Consider the following 16,441-nt stretch of genomic DNA (forward strand, 5'->3'; position numbering starts at 1 on the left):
AATCTGCTTCATCATCATCATCATCATCATCAGCCTGACTACACCCACTGCAGGGCAAAGGCCTCTCCCATGTCTCTCCAATTAACCCTGTCCTTTGCCAGTTGCGGCCACCATATCCCCGCAGACTTCTTAATCTCATCCGCCCACCTAACTTTCTGCCGTCCCCTGCTACGTTTGCTTTCTCTTGGAATCCACTCCGTTACCCTTAAGGACCAGCGGTTATCTTGCCTTCGCATTACATGCCCTGCCCAAGCCCATTTCTTCCTCTTGATTTCAACTAGGATATCATTAACCCGCGTTTGTTCCCTCACCCACTCCGCCCGCTTTCGATCTCTTAACGTTACACCTATCATTTTCCTTTCCATAGCTCGCTGCGTTGTTCTTAACTTAAGCTGAACCCTCTTTGTTAGCCTCCACGTTTCTGCCCCATAGATGAGTACTGATAAGATACAGCTGTTGTATACTTTTCTCTTGAGGGATATTGTTAAACTACCATTCATGATCTGAGAGAACCTGCCATATGTGCTCCACCCCATTCTTATTCTTCTAGTCATTTCCCTCTCATGATCCGGATCTGCGGTCACTACCTGCCCTAAGTAGACATATTCTCTCACTACTTCCAGCACCTCGCTACCAATGGCGAGCTGCTGTTCCCTTGCTAGGCTGTTGAACATGACTTTAGTTTTCTGCATGTTAATTCTTAGCCCCACCGTTCTGCTCTGCCTGTCTAACTGATTGATCATGCTTTGCAGTTCTTGTCCTGAGTGGCTTAGCAAGGCAATGTCATCAGCGAATCGCAAATTACTCAGGTATTCTCCATTAACTCTTATCCCCAACTGTTCCCATTCCAGTCCCCGGAATACCTCCTGTAAGCAGGCAGTGAAAAACATTGGCGAGATTGTGTCTCCCTGCCTGACACCTTTCCGTATTGGAATTTTATTGCTGACTTTATGGAGAACTATAGTAGCTGTGCAATCGTTATAAATATCTTCCAATATTTTCACATAGCACTCTTCTACACCCTGATTCCGCAGTGCATGCATGACAGCTGAGATTTCCACTGAGTCAAATGCTTTCTCGTAATCAATGAAGGCTATATATAGGGGTTGGTTATATTCTGCGCATTTCTCTATCACCTGATTGATAGTGTGAATGTGATCTATTGTCGAGTATCCTTTACGAAAGCCTGCCTGATCATTTGGTTGACTAAAGTCCAAGGTTGTCCTGACTCTATTAGCGATTACCTTAGTAAATACCTTGTAGGCAACGGACAATAAGCTGATATGGTCTGTAATTCTTCAAGTCCTTGACTTCTCCTTTCTTATGAATTAAGGTAATCTGCTTAGTGCACCCCAAGTATGGTGCCTGGCGACATCGCACCACCACACAGCTGTGCGCCAATACATACCACCCGTACTAGAGATTAACTAAAGGTATATTGACGCACTCGGCTGCTTCCTTGCGAATCATACATGCTTCTGTTATGTCAGGCATGTAACGGTCCTTGTCCCTGAAAGGACTTGCACATTTTGCATTTCTCTGACAGGTGACCATTTCTTGGTTGTGCCACGTTATGCTCATGTTCTGCTAGTCTTTCATTAGGCATCTGTCAATCTGCCCTACGTAGAGACCGTTTCGACTGGTGGTGGTGCCACTAGGACAGCCACCATTCCTGGCCTTTGGAGCCGTCCTTAACAGCATCGATGCACAGTGCGAACTATTGATGTTCAGCTTGCGTACAAATGTCAGTGACTCTTAAGCGACCTGGCTGTGGTACAGATGTCATGCATTTTTGTTGAATTAATGTGTAGAGCTAATTTCCCTGTGGTCTGGTGGCGGAAAAATAGACGTGCTTATTACATGTGGGGGCACTTCGCGACACAGCCACTGTTTTTCAAGGAGCTGTCTTGCGAGTTCACACTGCTTTCTGGGAGAACTGAAAGTTATTATGTTGATTTACAAAAAAAAAAAAATAAGCCTGAATTGGCCAGAGTACGTCCACAAACCAGTCAGCCTGCTGCACATTTTAAACGAGACAGCATTAAAAGCCTCATCGGAGAAAGAACCCGCCGGCCTCCAATAGTGTACTGCTTCATATGTCATAATATTTGCTGATTGGTCGACAACGCTCCACATTGGCCAGTCACAGATCGAGCACACTGATGCTATGATTAATCCCAACTTAACGGAAACCCGTGTAAGCTGGCTGCAGCTAAACTGACGGTCACTCCAGTTATAGACGGATGGAAATCGCAGTTTGCACTGCACACAAGCACAGTCAATGGGGGTCATAAGGCCAGAGATGGTGACGGTCACTGTGGAACCACCTTTCGTGGTAAAGTTTTGGTTGCAAAGCGAATGAAACAATAAAAATTGGTTGCGCGTTGAATATTATTGAAAAGTTTCTAATTTCGAATATCAGTGCGGTTGTTTCAGACTATAGTCGAATACAACTTAAAGGTGCAGTGAAGAGGAATCTGAACTCGTCTTTTTGCCGCGGGAACTCCATCTACACTTTCCGAGCATTCTTAGAAACTTCGACTTATTGCCCTGTGTGGCCAATTGCCCTAATTAAATCGGATTAACGTCCAGCTCCCACCTTTTTTTTTTTAATTCTCCCCGTACAATGGGCGGAGTCAACCAACGTGTGGAGTGCCTTTCAGCCAGCTCCGTGGAGGCTTGGCGCTCTGCCATCAGCGGAGTAATACGTAGTAATCCATAGTAGCAAATAGTCCGCGCGTATTTTTATTTCTGCGGGCTTATTTTGTGGCTATATTATCTGCAGATGAAACTATTTATTCATGGAAACCTAAAAAACAAAATAAAGCGAAAGCAAAGCCTCCATGGAGCTGGCTGAAAGGCACTTCACGCGTTGGTCGACTCCGCCCACCGTACGGGGAGAACTCAAAAAAAGAAAAAGGCGGGAGCTGGACATTAATCCGATTTAATCAGGGAAATCGGCCACACAGGGCAATAAGTCGAAGTTTCTAAGAATGCTCGGAACGTGTAGATGGAGTTCCCGTGGCAGAAAGACGAGTTGAGATTCCTCTTCACTGCACCTTTAAGTCTGCAGTGAAGCTTCACCCACATTCAGGACGACCACACAGAATGCCTCCATGACAAAAGAGTAGTCGATTGTTAGAACTTTTCTTGTTACCTAAATAAGAAGCTAATCAGAAGAAAAAAATTATAAGCTCTAGAATTTCGGTACCTGGCTTGTTTAACAAAGTCAAACATTAAAAAGCTTATTTTGCTTACTGTTGCGACTGGCTAGCGGAGAGGCCACAAACCGTGGTACAGTGTTACCAACTGCTGTTTTTTTAAGTTGCATCTAAGCGTAAACACATAAATGTTTCCGCAATATTCAGCTGTGAAAATAAAGAGATGTAATACAAACAGATTTTGTTTTCACCCAACCCCAGCACAATTTACCATACCTCTAAGACCTACCAGGCATTAACTAAGGGAAGGAGAACCATGCAGTAAAATAGTGATAAACTTTATGCTTATACCTTGTTTACAATCCTTCGTATAACAATGTTGTTATGGGAAAAAAAAGTATAATGTGGCAATTTAACTTGCCCACATGAACAGGAACTTACTGAATGCTGCCATCCATGAACCGTTGTAAGGCAGGGAAATCCTTTTGGAGGAGTGACGTCAGTGGTTGGTTATCGGTGGAGAAAGACTCAAGGCACTGCTGGCAAAGCGCAACAAGACAGCTCGCGAACCAGGAGCAGCAACCTCAGTTGCAACGCAAGCAAGAGCATATCCCTTCCACGCTCCCTCACGACAGCTGAAGACAAGGCGCTGGTTGTGGTATGCCGCTCCAAACGCAATGTTCACGACGATATGTAGCCCGCTTCACCCTTGCGCTTTGGTTTCGATGGACACTGCAAGCCCCGTGATATGCCCAAACGCTGTTGCGAACAGAAAACGTGAAAACGAAACCGCGGCATTAGATTCACCAGCGCACAGGCTAAGCTCGATGTTCTGGTCCTGCGTTTTTTTTTTCTTCTCTTCTGTGGCCTAAGATATGTAATCTCTAGATTGCAATTTACGATTCAAAGTGATCAAAGTGGTTACTGTGAAGCAACTGCAGCAGTCCACACAGGCTGCAACTTCACCCTTTCCACTATCCTTCGTAAGCCAAGCCGCTTCCGTGTGCGCCATTTCCTTTTCCATAGCGATCTAAAATTAGAGCTTGCTGCCAGTCAGATTTGCTGCCAGTTGGTGACTGCATCTTGGCATGATGCAGTGAGTGACGTGTCATGTGATGCTGCAGGCCACGGTGGTTCTGGGTGGCCATCAACACTTTGATTTTATGCAAGGCCTAGCATTACCATGCACTGGCTTTTGTCGCAAACTGGCAGCCGGTTCTATGAGGAAATAGCAAGTTAACTCGCGTGACAAGTGCAGGGTTCTGCCATTTGGAAATGTCTCGATGCTTAACCCTTGTTAAGGTGACCACATTTCTAACGTGAAATTTTTAATTGATGTTCTTCTAATGTCCTGAGGAATGGCACCATATCTAGATTAACAGGGCTAAAAACTGTGGCTCATATCTGTCCCCAGTGTTCGCACGGGTCCTTGAAAACCTTGAAAACCCTTGAATTTGAAAATGTGATTTTCAAGGCCTTGAAAACCTTGAAATATTTAATGGTGCCTGGAAAACCCTTGAATTTCGTGATGATAGTCATTGGCGCCGTTCAGCGATTGCCCGTTGATCAACTGGCCACATTGAAAGCGAGGGTTGCCTCCCGATCCATGCCAAGGAAATCCAGTCCGGTTCGGGCGTTCGTCCTCCATGTTGTCATATTGTCGGGTTGTGTTCTTTTGTTCGCTGCGGTCGCGCACTTTTTATAGTTGCCGTCCTCATACCGTTTGTTAATCACCTCCCGTTGGATTATTCAGAGCACGTGTATTGCGGCACACGCATGACGTGGATGTAGTTGTGTGTGCGCGCAATGCCCGGGAAGTGCAATTTCCAGCAATCGTGGCTTAGCCATGACGAGTACAAAGACTGGGTTGCGCCAGACACCACGAGTTCGCATCGTGCTAGATGCAGACCGTGCGGAAAAGTGTTTGACATCTCATCGATGGGAGAGTCTGCGCTGAAGAGTCACAAGAGGAGTTTGAAACACAGCGTGAGCATGAACGCAGCAGGTAACTCCATGTTGAACTACGTGACATCACGCGAGTGTGGTGAATCCGTTCGTGTGGTCGAACCGCAGTCCTCGAATTTGAATGCCGCAAGCAAGGCTCACGATTTAGTGACAGAAGCGGAAATATTGTGGGCTTTGAAAGTTGTCACGTGTCATTACTCGTACAGCTCATCTGCCCACACAAGCGATCTGTTCAAGAGAATGTTTCCCGACAGTGAAGTTGCGAAGGTCTTCACATGTGGAGAGAAAAAGTGCGCATACCTGGCGTGTCATGGTCTTGGACCATTCTTTCTATCATCCATTCATCGGGCGATAGATAAGTGCGACTATTACGTCGTTCTGTTTGATGAATCCGCAAATGATTACCTCCATCAGAAGCAGATGGAAATACATGTCAGGTACTGGGATGCATCTCAAAATATAACAACAAGGTACTTCACATCCGTTTTTGTGGGCCACGCGACGGCAGATGACATCGAGGATAAATTGTTGAAGGCACTGGAGCCATTACCACTTGTTAAGATCCTACAAGTGTCCATGGACGGACCGAATGTCAACTTGAAATTTTTCAGAAGCTTTCAGGAGCTCCTGCAAAAAAACTATCAAGTACAATGCCTAGATTTAGGCACTTGCGGTCTGCACGTTGTGCACAACGCCTACAGGGCGGGTGTAACTGCCAGCAAGTGGGGAGTGGACATTCTGTTGTCTAGTCTAAGTGCATTGTTTGAAGATTCCCCGGCGAGGCGAGAAGACTTCGTAGCGGTGACTGGTCAGGCTACATTTCCCCTTAAGTACGTCGCCCATCGCTGGGTTGAAAATGTTCCGGTAATTGAACGAGCCTTTGCACTGTGGCCTGGTGTGAGAATTTACATTAAGTCTGCAAGAAAGAAAGAAGTGAACCAGCCGAAATGTGCCTCCTTTCAAAACTTGCTCAGTTTCTCCAGTGACCCACTAGTCCCCGCAAAACTGAACTTTGCCCTTGGGATTGCACTGATTCTGAAACCTTTCCTGACGGACTATCAGGCAGACCAACCACTTGTGTTTTTTCTGGCAAGGGACCTCGAAACAATTGTCAGGAAGCTTCTCACAAAGTTTGTTAAGTGTTCAGTCCTCTCTGCATCAGTCGGGACTACAGGCCTGTTGAAAATCAACATTGAAGACGTGAACAATCACACAGCACTTGAGAAAGTGGACATTGGTTATGCAGCTGAACAAATTTTGAAGAATTCCAAGGTCAGTGCAAAAGATGCGTTTGCATTTAAAATGGAATGCAAGCGGTTCCTTGTTAGTGTGTGTAAAAAGGTTCTTGAGAAGAGTCCTTTAAGATTCCCATTGGTTAGAGGCCTTTCCTCATTGGATCCCCGTCGAATGTGCACCAAGCCAGACCAGTGCCTAGCAGGACACAAGAATGTTTTGAATGCCCTCATCGCTGCAAAAAGGTTGAGCGATCACCAACGGGACTGTGTTCTCTCTGAGTACGCCGAAATGCTGCAGATGGAGAAGCACAAGCTGCGATTGTTTGAAAAGAGCTCTGACAGGCTAGACATTTTTTTCTTTGAACTCCTAAAGTTCAATTCATCCTACGCTGAGCTCTGGACAGTAGTCGAACTTTTGCTTGTGCTCAGCCACGGCCAGGCAACTGTGGAAAGAGGATTTAGTGTCAACTGGCAGGTCTGTGTGGAAAACCTGAAAAGTCTGTCGTATGTCTCACAACGCGTTATATGTGACACCGTTGATAAGACAGGTGGCAGTAGGGCCTACCAGCAGGCAGTTATGGCGGAAAGCTCCCGGAAACTACTGACGATAAACACGCATAAGGGATTGTATACTATGAACCGTCTGGCTTTCGGCATTTCGTCCGCCCCAAGCATATTTCAAAGAATTATGGACAACATGCTGAAAGGTTTGGAAGGAGTCAGTTGCTACCTTGACGACATCCTGGTCACAGGCAAGACCAAGCAAGAGCATTTCCATAACTTGGAAGCCGTCTTGTCAAGATTGCAGGAACGCGGTGTGCGCATCCGGCGCGATAAGTGCTCGTTCTTTCAACGAGAGCTCCGTTATCTGGGCCACGTCATCAACGCCGAGGGTGTTTGCGCATCGCCTGAAAAGGTATTGGCACTGCTAAATGCGCCTGCTCCAAAAGACAAGCAGCAACTGCAGTCATTCCTTGGGATGGTCAATTATTACGGCAAGTTTGTTCAGCGTCTGTCGACTTTGGCACAGCCGTTGTACAGGCTGCTAAAGCAAACAACAGAGTGGACGTGGGATGCGTCATGCCAGCTTGCTTTCACGGAGATAAAAGCAGCTATGGCTTCCCCTCCAGTTCTTGCCCATTATGATCCGAAGCGACCGCTTCAACTTGCCTGCGACGCATCTCAGTACGGCATAGGCGCAGTTCTTTCGCAGAAAATGATCAATGGATCAGTTCGACCGGTTGCCTACGCATCCCGCACATTGTCAAGTGCCGAAAAGAACTACAGTCAGATCGAGAAAGAAGCCCTTGCCCTCGTATTCGGCGTAAAGAAGTTTCACTTCTACGTCTACGGAAGGTTCTTCACGCTTGTGACTGACCATAAACCACTGCAAACAATTTTCGGCCCGAAAACAGGCATTCCCGCGATGGCAGCTGCCCGCATGCAGCGTTGGGCGCTGACGCTGTCAGCCTACAACTATGCTCTTGAATTCAAGAAATCTACCGATAATGCGGAAGCAGACTGTTTATCGCGCTTGCCGCTCGACAGCAGCGAAAAGCAATCGGCAGAAGAAAGCGAAACTTTTTATTCGCTTCGTTTGGAAACGCTGCCTGTCACAAGCCAAGACATCGCTCGTGAAACGAGGCGTGATCCTTTACTAAGCAAGGTACTGAACTTCACAAGTGCTGGCTGGCCGTCGCATGTCGCTGAGAAGGAGTTGAAACTTTTCTTCGACAAGCGTTTGGAGCTCACAGTTCATCAAGGGTGTTTAATGTACGGCATGAGAGTAGTCGTGCCTCCAAAACACCGAGCCTTCTTGCTTGAGGAACTTCATCAGGGTCATCCCGGTATCGTAAGATGCAAAGAACTCGCGAGGAGCTACGTCTGGTGGCCTGGTATCGACGCGGACCTAGAGCAACACGTGAAGAAATGTGAAGAGTGTCAACAGCAACGGAACGAACCAGCACCGGCTCCGCTTCATCCATGGTCATGGCCGACTTCGCCGTGGCAAAGAGTTCACTTGGACTTTGCTGGACCCATGAAAGACAAAATGTTCCTTGTTGCTGTGGACGCACACTCAAAATGGCCGGAAGTTTATGTCATGCAGAAGACTACGGCGTACCACACAATTCAGTGTCTCCAAGACCTGTTCTCGCGTTTTGGCGTACCCGAGACCATCGTGACCGACAACGGACCACAGTTCGTTTCCGAAGAATTCAAGAGCTTCGTCAAAGGCTTCGGTGGTCGTCATATCGTGAGTGCAGCGTACCATCCAAGCACGAATGGCCTTGCAGAGAGATTTGTACAGACAATGAAATCTGCGTTGCGGAAAGGACGACCCCAAGACTCCTTGCAGGCAACCTTACAGACGTTCCTGATGACGTACCGCAACACGCCGCATGCGACTACAAGAGAAACTCCAGCAAACCTTTTCATAGGTAGACGACTGCGCACGAGACTCGACGCAGTCAAGCCTTCTGTCGGGGGAAGAGTGGCTCAGCAACAGCTCTCCGATATGGTGCGACGCAAGGCACGTGAGCGACTTTTCAACATCAACGATGAGGTCCTCGTGAGGAATTACAGAGGTCCTGAGAAATGGGTCCCTGGCACTATCATTCAGCAGTCTGGCCCCGTTTCATTCAAGGTTCGAGTTAAGACGAATCGTGGGGTGCTCATTTGGCGTCGTCATCAAGACCAGCTACTGCTCAGCATCGACAGCTCAAAGCAGAGCATCATGGAAGATTTTATTCCAGATTTCGGGGATCCTGAGAGCGCCAACGAGCCACTTCCAGCTGCGGCCCCTGCGGCAACGAACGACCCTCCAGGGGAGCGACGCTATCCACAGAGGGACCGGCGACCTCCTGATAGATATCAGCCATAGCATTAGTTGCATTGTATAATGTAGCAAAAGGACTTTGGGCTCATTAGGAGGAAGGAGAAGTTGTGTGCGCGCGAAACCAAGCACTCGTGTTATCGCGTACTGTCTGCGCATGCTCACTGCCCGGCTATCTCTTATCGGGTAGCCCGTGCTGGCTTTAAAAGACCGCTCGCACGGGCCCACCGCGCTCAGTATGTAACCTGTTGGCTTCCTGCCAAGTAGCAGGAATAAACGTTCCTTCGATGCTACGTCTACGCCGCCCAGTTCTTGGATGCCAGACATGACAGGCACCTCGTTGAGGAAGAAATTGATACCTTAAAGCGAAAGAAAGCAAGACTTGAAGCAACCGTTGCTAATCTGACAGCTTCAGCAGACAACTTGGCTGAGAAAGCAGAAGAGACAGGCGACGTCGTGCACATTGTGAAGTCAAATTGCCTCAGGAAAACGGCAAAAAGCAAGACGGAAGAACTTCTAAACATCAAGCAAGAAATAATCACAAAGTGTCAGGAGCTTTCATGAACGCTTGTTACGACCTGTCTTAGTTTAGTGTTAAACTAGTCAAGTCTGTAAGTGCTTCTTTTTCTTAGTGTTCAATAAATTTGTTGCAGCGTGTTTTAAAAAAGTTGTTTTACTATAAAGGGTACTAAATTGAGTATTGAAATGATTCCTTGAAAGAAACTTTTGGAGGCCTTGAAAGTCCTTAAAAACCCTTGAATTTGTGCCTTCATAGCCTGTACGAACCCTGTGTCCCACTTACTGTAGCCGCGTTTGAAGTATGGGATAAAAGTAACTCATCAGCGTTTTTAAAGGAACACAAAAAGTATTTGTTTTGAGTAAGGACTACTTTGGACTTCTTTGCGCTAGCCAACACTTGGGAGTTTGCTGGCATTACATTTCCTCTTTAGAAAAAACACTCGATGCAGAGGGAAGCATGACAGGTTTGGAACTCGTAATTTGTTCATGCTTCCTTCACCCTTGTAGAGCACCAGTGGTATCTTTGTCTTGACATGCCTCGTGCTGTGGGTGGGGCTCATGGCTCATGAAGTGCATTTCGATTTGGGCTAGCCACCATTTTCCTTCCGTCCCGTTTTTCCTCTCTTATTGTGAACGAATGCGCCAATGTCTTCACGTTTCCTAAAGGTGTCACCGTTGTTGAGTTGACTTTTCAAAAGTAGCCGAAACAACATGTAAATACACTCTTTGTGCCTAGCATACTGGTACTGGTGAAAGGCAACGGCATCCAGCTCGAAATAAAATAACCTCTTTGAACGGTGATCAGACTGGTAGCTGTTGCATCGCTGATAAAATCAGTCCGCAGCACCAATTCATCTATTGTGTTTGGATGCAGATTTTGGGCGCACCACTCTTGCCACATTCCCATTAGTGAACCTTGTGGACACTTCTGTGGTCATCTTGGAGTCTTGGAATTTAGGCAGAACGCAGACATATTTATTGTCCTGCCACTGAAAGGCTGTTACAACCTCATTTGAGTACCGCATATACTCGCCTGTGTGAAGTCTAGCGTCACTCTTTACTTTAGGATGATTCGTAAGGTTTGTGCGAACTATTGTTTCTGCTAGAATATTGCATTCTGCTAGAATATTGCATTCTGCAACCTTTTCCATGAGCCTTCTAAATGTGAAAATATTTCTGAAACACAGTGAGTTCCTGGCAGGATGTCTTATAGGCTGGATTGCTCCCATGACTTTGGTGATACCACAATGTTGGTGGGTGTCCTAATGCTCCATAATGAATGACTGTCTTCATCTTCAACTTCATCCATTACGCCTGGGTTTTCCAAGGTGGTGCATTGCTTTTTGTTTCATCATTTCTTTTGGTATGTCTTCCATTTTTTCATCGTGCTTGCGGAAGATGTTGTGTCGTGCCCTTAGAGAATGGCACGTACTCGTAGAAGGTGCTTGGATATCTTCATCTTCATGAATCCGCACCACATGAGGCTCCTCACTCGAAGGAAAAATCTCCCTTCTTGGCACTGTGCGGTCAGATGGGTTGAAGTAAAGCTCAAGGGCTTCTTCTTTGGTGAGCTGGCTTGAGCCAAACCTAGAATTTAATAATTAGTCGTCCAGACCACGAGAACGAACTCAAGTGACTAAAGGACTCACGCACAGTGCTGACTGACACTTGGGCAAGCAAGTGGCTCCTAGTTCACTCAAACAGGTATATACGGGGTGCTCAGTATTTATCTGTCTGAGTTCTAACAAATTCACCTGTGCAAACAACAGGTCTATTTCTGCTGATGCACTGACCACAGGGTAGATTATCATAGTCTGCGTTTTTCGATAAATAATTTAACATCGGAACTTGCCTGGACTGCCCGGACTCGGTGAAAAACTGGAGTCATCTGCATGCGGAATATCCATCAAGGCGAACGGGATAACTGATTTGACAGGCTGCGCCATCTGGCGGACTGCGAGGCAGCCATTATCCATGCTCGGAGCTGGGGTAGGTCTCGCAGTACCCCAGATGGTGCAGCCTGTCTAAGCTGCTGCTGCGCTTGCCCAGAGAAAAATTCTCCGCACAGGCGACTGCAGTTTTTCGCCGATTCCGGACAATTCAGGCAAGTTCCAATGTTTAAATTCTTATCGAAAAGTGCAGGCTAACCTGTGGTCTGTGCTTGACCTGAAATAAACCAGTGGTTTGCGCAGGATAATTTTTTACAACCCGGAAAGATAAATATGAAACACCCTGTATGTAATCACAGTAGTAATAAGGAACACGCGACAGGAAAATGTGCGGCAAAGCAGTCAGTGTTTCTATTAGGCCTACATATTGTGACATCTGACTTGACGTGGAATTCAGAATAAAAGATAATTTCTCCTCACCATTCAAGATACCCTGATGATTTTTGAAATCTAAGGTCTAGGCGCCCCATCCTAAGGGACAGTAAAAGGGGGGCTTACCAGGTGTATGTGTAGCAAAGGGTAGCTTCCTAAAAACTGGTCCAAAATACTGCGAGTAAAATTTTGTTGCTCCTAGTGACACGTACTGATTACTTTCAGAAGTACAAGAATCTCAAGTCTCTTCTCTGTTCCTTCACCAGGTTAAAACGCATCAGTAAGTGGAATAAAGAGTACTCATTGCTCGTTGTGGAGCACCTCTGAGGTGAACTTAAAACAGGACATTTTTGACCCCGCAAGCCACAAAGGGTTAACTTGTAAAAACAGCCCCCCACCCCAAAAAAAAGCGAGGATTACAGAAAGGCACTCATATGATCAAGTATGCCTTTCCATCGTCCTCTTTTTTTTTTTTTCGCACTCTTTCTACAAGTTCAACATAAACCACTAGTCCAGACCAGAGCATTATTCGCTATGTTTTGCAACCAGTTTATAGGGACAAGCCATTCATAATTTCTGAATATTTGGGATGTTGCAGTAGTGAAATTTCAGTGCGAATCAAATAGTTTATAAATAGTGTTCATACGCTGTTCCAAGTTCCAGCTATTTGCGCACCCGTATGCTTCCTTTCAAACATCAGGTGCAGTGCTGTCAAAGTTGCCACTCTTGTTTGTACTGCCTACATCCGCGATCAAAAATCAATTTTACGGCCGTGCCGCCTGTGCCGCCGCGGTGGCTCAGTGGTTATGGTGCTCGGCTGCTGACCCGAAAGACGTGGGTTCGATCCCGGCTGCGGTGACCGAATTTCGATGACGGCAAAACTCTAGAGGCCCGTGTGCTGTGCGATGTCAGTGCACGTTAAAGAACCCCCAGGTGGTCGAAATTTCCGGAGCCCTTCACTACGGCGTCCCTCATAGCCTGAGTTGCTTTGGGACTTTAAACCCCAATAAACCAAACCAAAAATCAGTGTGGTCCTTGCGCTGAGAAAAAAAAAATAGTAAATGCTTTCCCTGCAGGCTTATTACATGATACATATGTCATGAGCTTGATTAAATATATGCTCTTTTTTCTCACGACACGCTGTTACTTTCTGGTGCCCTTACACCACCTGGTTCCAAAACAAGCACGGAGTAACACACCTCGCTTCATTTTTCATGCAGGCTACTTCCATACCTTTCATAGTGGTGTGCCTGATGTGTGTGTCTTGTCACCGTCGTGTATGATCAGTAGTTTTGGTTGTCTTCCTTTACTTTTGGTGTTTTCCTGAATAGGAAAGCATTTAAAGAATATTTTCTTTGAGTAAGAAGCAGTTGCAAGTCAGCACTTGTGTTGTGTATTTCTTCGTTCGTCTCGCTTTCCCGCGCTGTTTTAACTCTGAGTGTGAAACAGAGTACAGTTTATACCAGACTGAGCACATGAAGAGAGCAGGATTATAGCAAGAACCGGGTGTTATGCATGTGCTGAATTCGTTGAGGTTAGGCTCTTTGCATCAGAGAAGCAATGTGTTTAGGCTGTGTGATATATTTTGGATATGCTTGTTGGTAGAAAAAAAGCTGCGTAGCATGGCAACATACGTAGCTCTTTAGGACTTCTTGTCATTCTTGGTGGTCGAAGGGGGAAACATAGAAGGCGTAAAGAAACAGTGCGGTGATGTCATTTGCCATTGGGAACAAAACATTCCAGGGGTAAGGAAGACGATGGCAACCGAGCCCACTTGCATGGCTTGATGGTTGGCACCCGAAGGCATTGCAGTAAGGGGTGGCGTTTGGCTGCGGAGTTCCAGGGTGAGAGGTTATTACCCGGCACCTGCATCAAATGTAAGATGGGGCTCACTTGGAGAAGCATCTTAGCGGGAATAGGCCAACACCAGTCAGAGATCAGCTAGTCCAGCCAAGAAAATACACCAGGCGATGGCCTTGCGGCTCACGCATATGCCCGTCGTCTTCCTTACACAGGATACGCAAAATGCAGTGAAGTCCTTTAACTTCTCTGCCACACACTGGAGAACATGAGTAAGACTTTAACTCACACAGTTTGTATTCGAGCCACCAGCTCCTAACAAAACTATTGGCTTTGTTTGCCACTATGTGATGCGGAGACCTTTGTCCCTGATAATTACTTTTTACTAGCTGCATAATCACTTTGATTTGGGTATCACTGACAACATAAATGGCTTATCATCATCATCATCAGCCTGACTACGCCCACTGCAGGGCAAAGGCCTCTCCCACGTCTCTGCAATTAATCCTGTCCTTTGCCAGTTGCAGCCACCGTATTCACGCAAACTTCTTAATCTCATCCATCCACCTAACTTTCTGCCGTCCCCTGCTACGCTTGCCTTCTCTTGGAATCCACTCCGTTACCCTTAAGGACCAGCGGTTGTCTTGCCTTCGCATTACATTCCCTGCCCAAGCCCACTTCTTCCTCTTGATTTCAACTAGGATATCATTAGTTATAGCTTATAGATTTGGAGTACATTGGAACAAATAAAATGTGTTTATGGCGGAAGCTGTGGAGGTGCTAATACCCTGAATGTGTTCTATGCAGGCGTTCCTGGATGCCAAGCCATCTGACCTTGGGGAGAAGTGCCCTCTTGTGGATGCACATGGTGGCTGCCGCTACGGTGTGGCCTGCCGGTTTGCCCAGGCTCACCCAGGTGGAGCCACCGCTGCACCCCACTCTGTCAACGGCGTTAGTGGAACACCAGGAGAGCGCAATGCTCTGGACAAGGGACTTCAGCATGCACTAAGAAAGCGACAGTTTGACTTTGGACCAGCGGAAAAGGTAGAGTGTTTTGGTGCCAGCTTTTGGTCTTGGAGGTTGCACATGGTTTTTTCATCAGAATAACTGAGTGGGCCAGGGATTGTATCTACTGACGAAATTTGAGATAAAAAGATTCTTGTGTTTTCCTATCTATAAGTTGCACCCCCCCTCCCCCGCAAACGGCAGTTTTCTTTAAAAAAAAAACACCAATAAGTCACACTGGTGTAGAACATGCACCTGTTCATTCAGTAAGCACTACAGAAACATGCTGAAGATCCTTTCATCGGGGAGTGCGATTAAAATACTTGCTTGTGTCAGCTGCTCAGCAGCTCAGGCCAGCGCCTTCGTCCTGCGGTCTGCATTTTTGGTTGGCTTCATCGACCAGAGTGCTCCTGCTGCTTTGTGCCAGTGCCGGGTCATATTTTCGATTACGTTGAACTGTCTCCTTGCTGCCCGGCTCCCATTCTGCATATGCAATGGCACACAACTCGAGTTTTTCATTGTAGCTTCTTTACCTCGTAGACAACACCGTGTTGAGCAGGAACAATGTACGACACGCACGAAGCAAGACAGATGTGACGCCAAAATTGAAACTTTTGAGAATATGGCTGGACTGGTCAGACTGGATCCGCCTGCGACGCACGCATCCAGTCTGGTTGTGGCAAGATTAGTACGTTATTCTACCCATAAGATACCTGACATTTTAAAGATAACTAAACTTTTCCTCTTTTACACATCGATTTTCTTTTCAGAGTTATGAGTAGTCATCGCAAAAGATGGAATACTATGGCACGTCGTTTTTTGCCATATGTTTGCGATTTTCACAAAATCAATGCCAAGCTGTGGCACCGCCACGAAATAGTCTAAGGGGGATTGACGTACGGCACTGCACTGTTTATTCTATTGCATGAGTGGCTTACCAGCATACTCGTATGTTAAGAGTTTTACTGTACAAATGTATCTTGGGAGCCCTGGTACGGGAGCGTTTTCATTCTGACGAGTTAGAAGAGGCGGCAGATGCCATTGCACGAGTTTTCTGGTGCCAGCAATGCAGGTACTGCAGCTGGCATGTCATGGAAACCAGCGTCATTTGTCTGTGCTCTACCATGTGAACAGTAGGCAAGCTTGCGATCTGCCCACTGAATCACACCGTACTGCTATGCAATGTCAGTGCATGTTAAAGACTCCCACGTGGTAGAAATTATCCGGAGCCCTCCACTGTGCCGTCTCTCATAGCCTGAGTCGCTTTGGGACGTTAAACCGCATAAACCAAACCAGCTGTAATTTTTTGCTCTCAGATAATTTGGGATTGAATGAGATTTCAGACTTTTTTGTGGAACTGGAACCGTCACACCCTTCGTAGGGGCATGGACAGGTTCATGACCAATATTTCAGACTCTGTGAAGTCCAAGCGATTTTTTTTTTCTAACTTGGACATGGGTGACCATCGCTGCCGCAACCGGCAGACTGTTTGCTGCCATGGGAGGTGCAATCTTGGATTCAGTCCGACAAGTTGGCTTAGCGGAGCTTGGAAATTTCTGTCCCTCACTGTTGCACCTCAAGTTGCATGCCTTCCATTCCCAT

General features: G+C 46.6%; 2 protein-coding genes across 2 annotated transcripts in view; both read left to right on the forward strand.

Moving 5' to 3' along the window:
* The window catches only part of Dus3 (Dihydrouridine synthase 3), a 64,547-nt gene that overhangs the window by 6,058 nt on the left and 42,048 nt on the right, over positions 1 to 16,441 (forward strand). The window contains exon 3 of the mRNA XM_089546468.1: positions 14,642 to 14,878. Coding sequence (XP_089402594.1) covers positions 14,642 to 14,878 — 237 coding nt within the window. The remainder of the gene's footprint in view (positions 1 to 14,641; positions 14,879 to 16,441) is intronic.
* Positions 5,221 to 13,038, forward strand: LOC149345162 (uncharacterized). Its single transcript, XM_089542817.1, has 2 exons — positions 5,221 to 9,233; positions 9,480 to 13,038. Exons 1-2 carry the CDS (start codon positions 5,367 to 5,369, stop codon positions 9,756 to 9,758), a joined length of 4,146 nt encoding a protein of 1,381 aa, XP_089398943.1. The 5' UTR covers positions 5,221 to 5,366; the 3' UTR covers positions 9,759 to 13,038.

This window comes from Amblyomma mixtum, chromosome 5, assembly GCF_055824585.1.
Source record: "Amblyomma mixtum isolate Tamu chromosome 5, ASM5582458v1, whole genome shotgun sequence".
In the NCBI taxonomy this organism is placed as follows: Eukaryota; Metazoa; Arthropoda; class Arachnida; order Ixodida; family Ixodidae; genus Amblyomma; species Amblyomma mixtum.

Coding starts and splice junctions, on each gene's coding strand:
- LOC149345162 (XM_089542817.1), top strand. CDS start 5,367: ATGTTTCCCGACAGTGAAGTTGCGAAGGTCTTCACATGTGGAGAGAAA. Junction 9,234..9,479: donor GGCGACCTCCTGATAGATAT/CAGCCATAGCAT, acceptor TAAACGTTCCTT/CGATGCTACGTCTACGCCGC.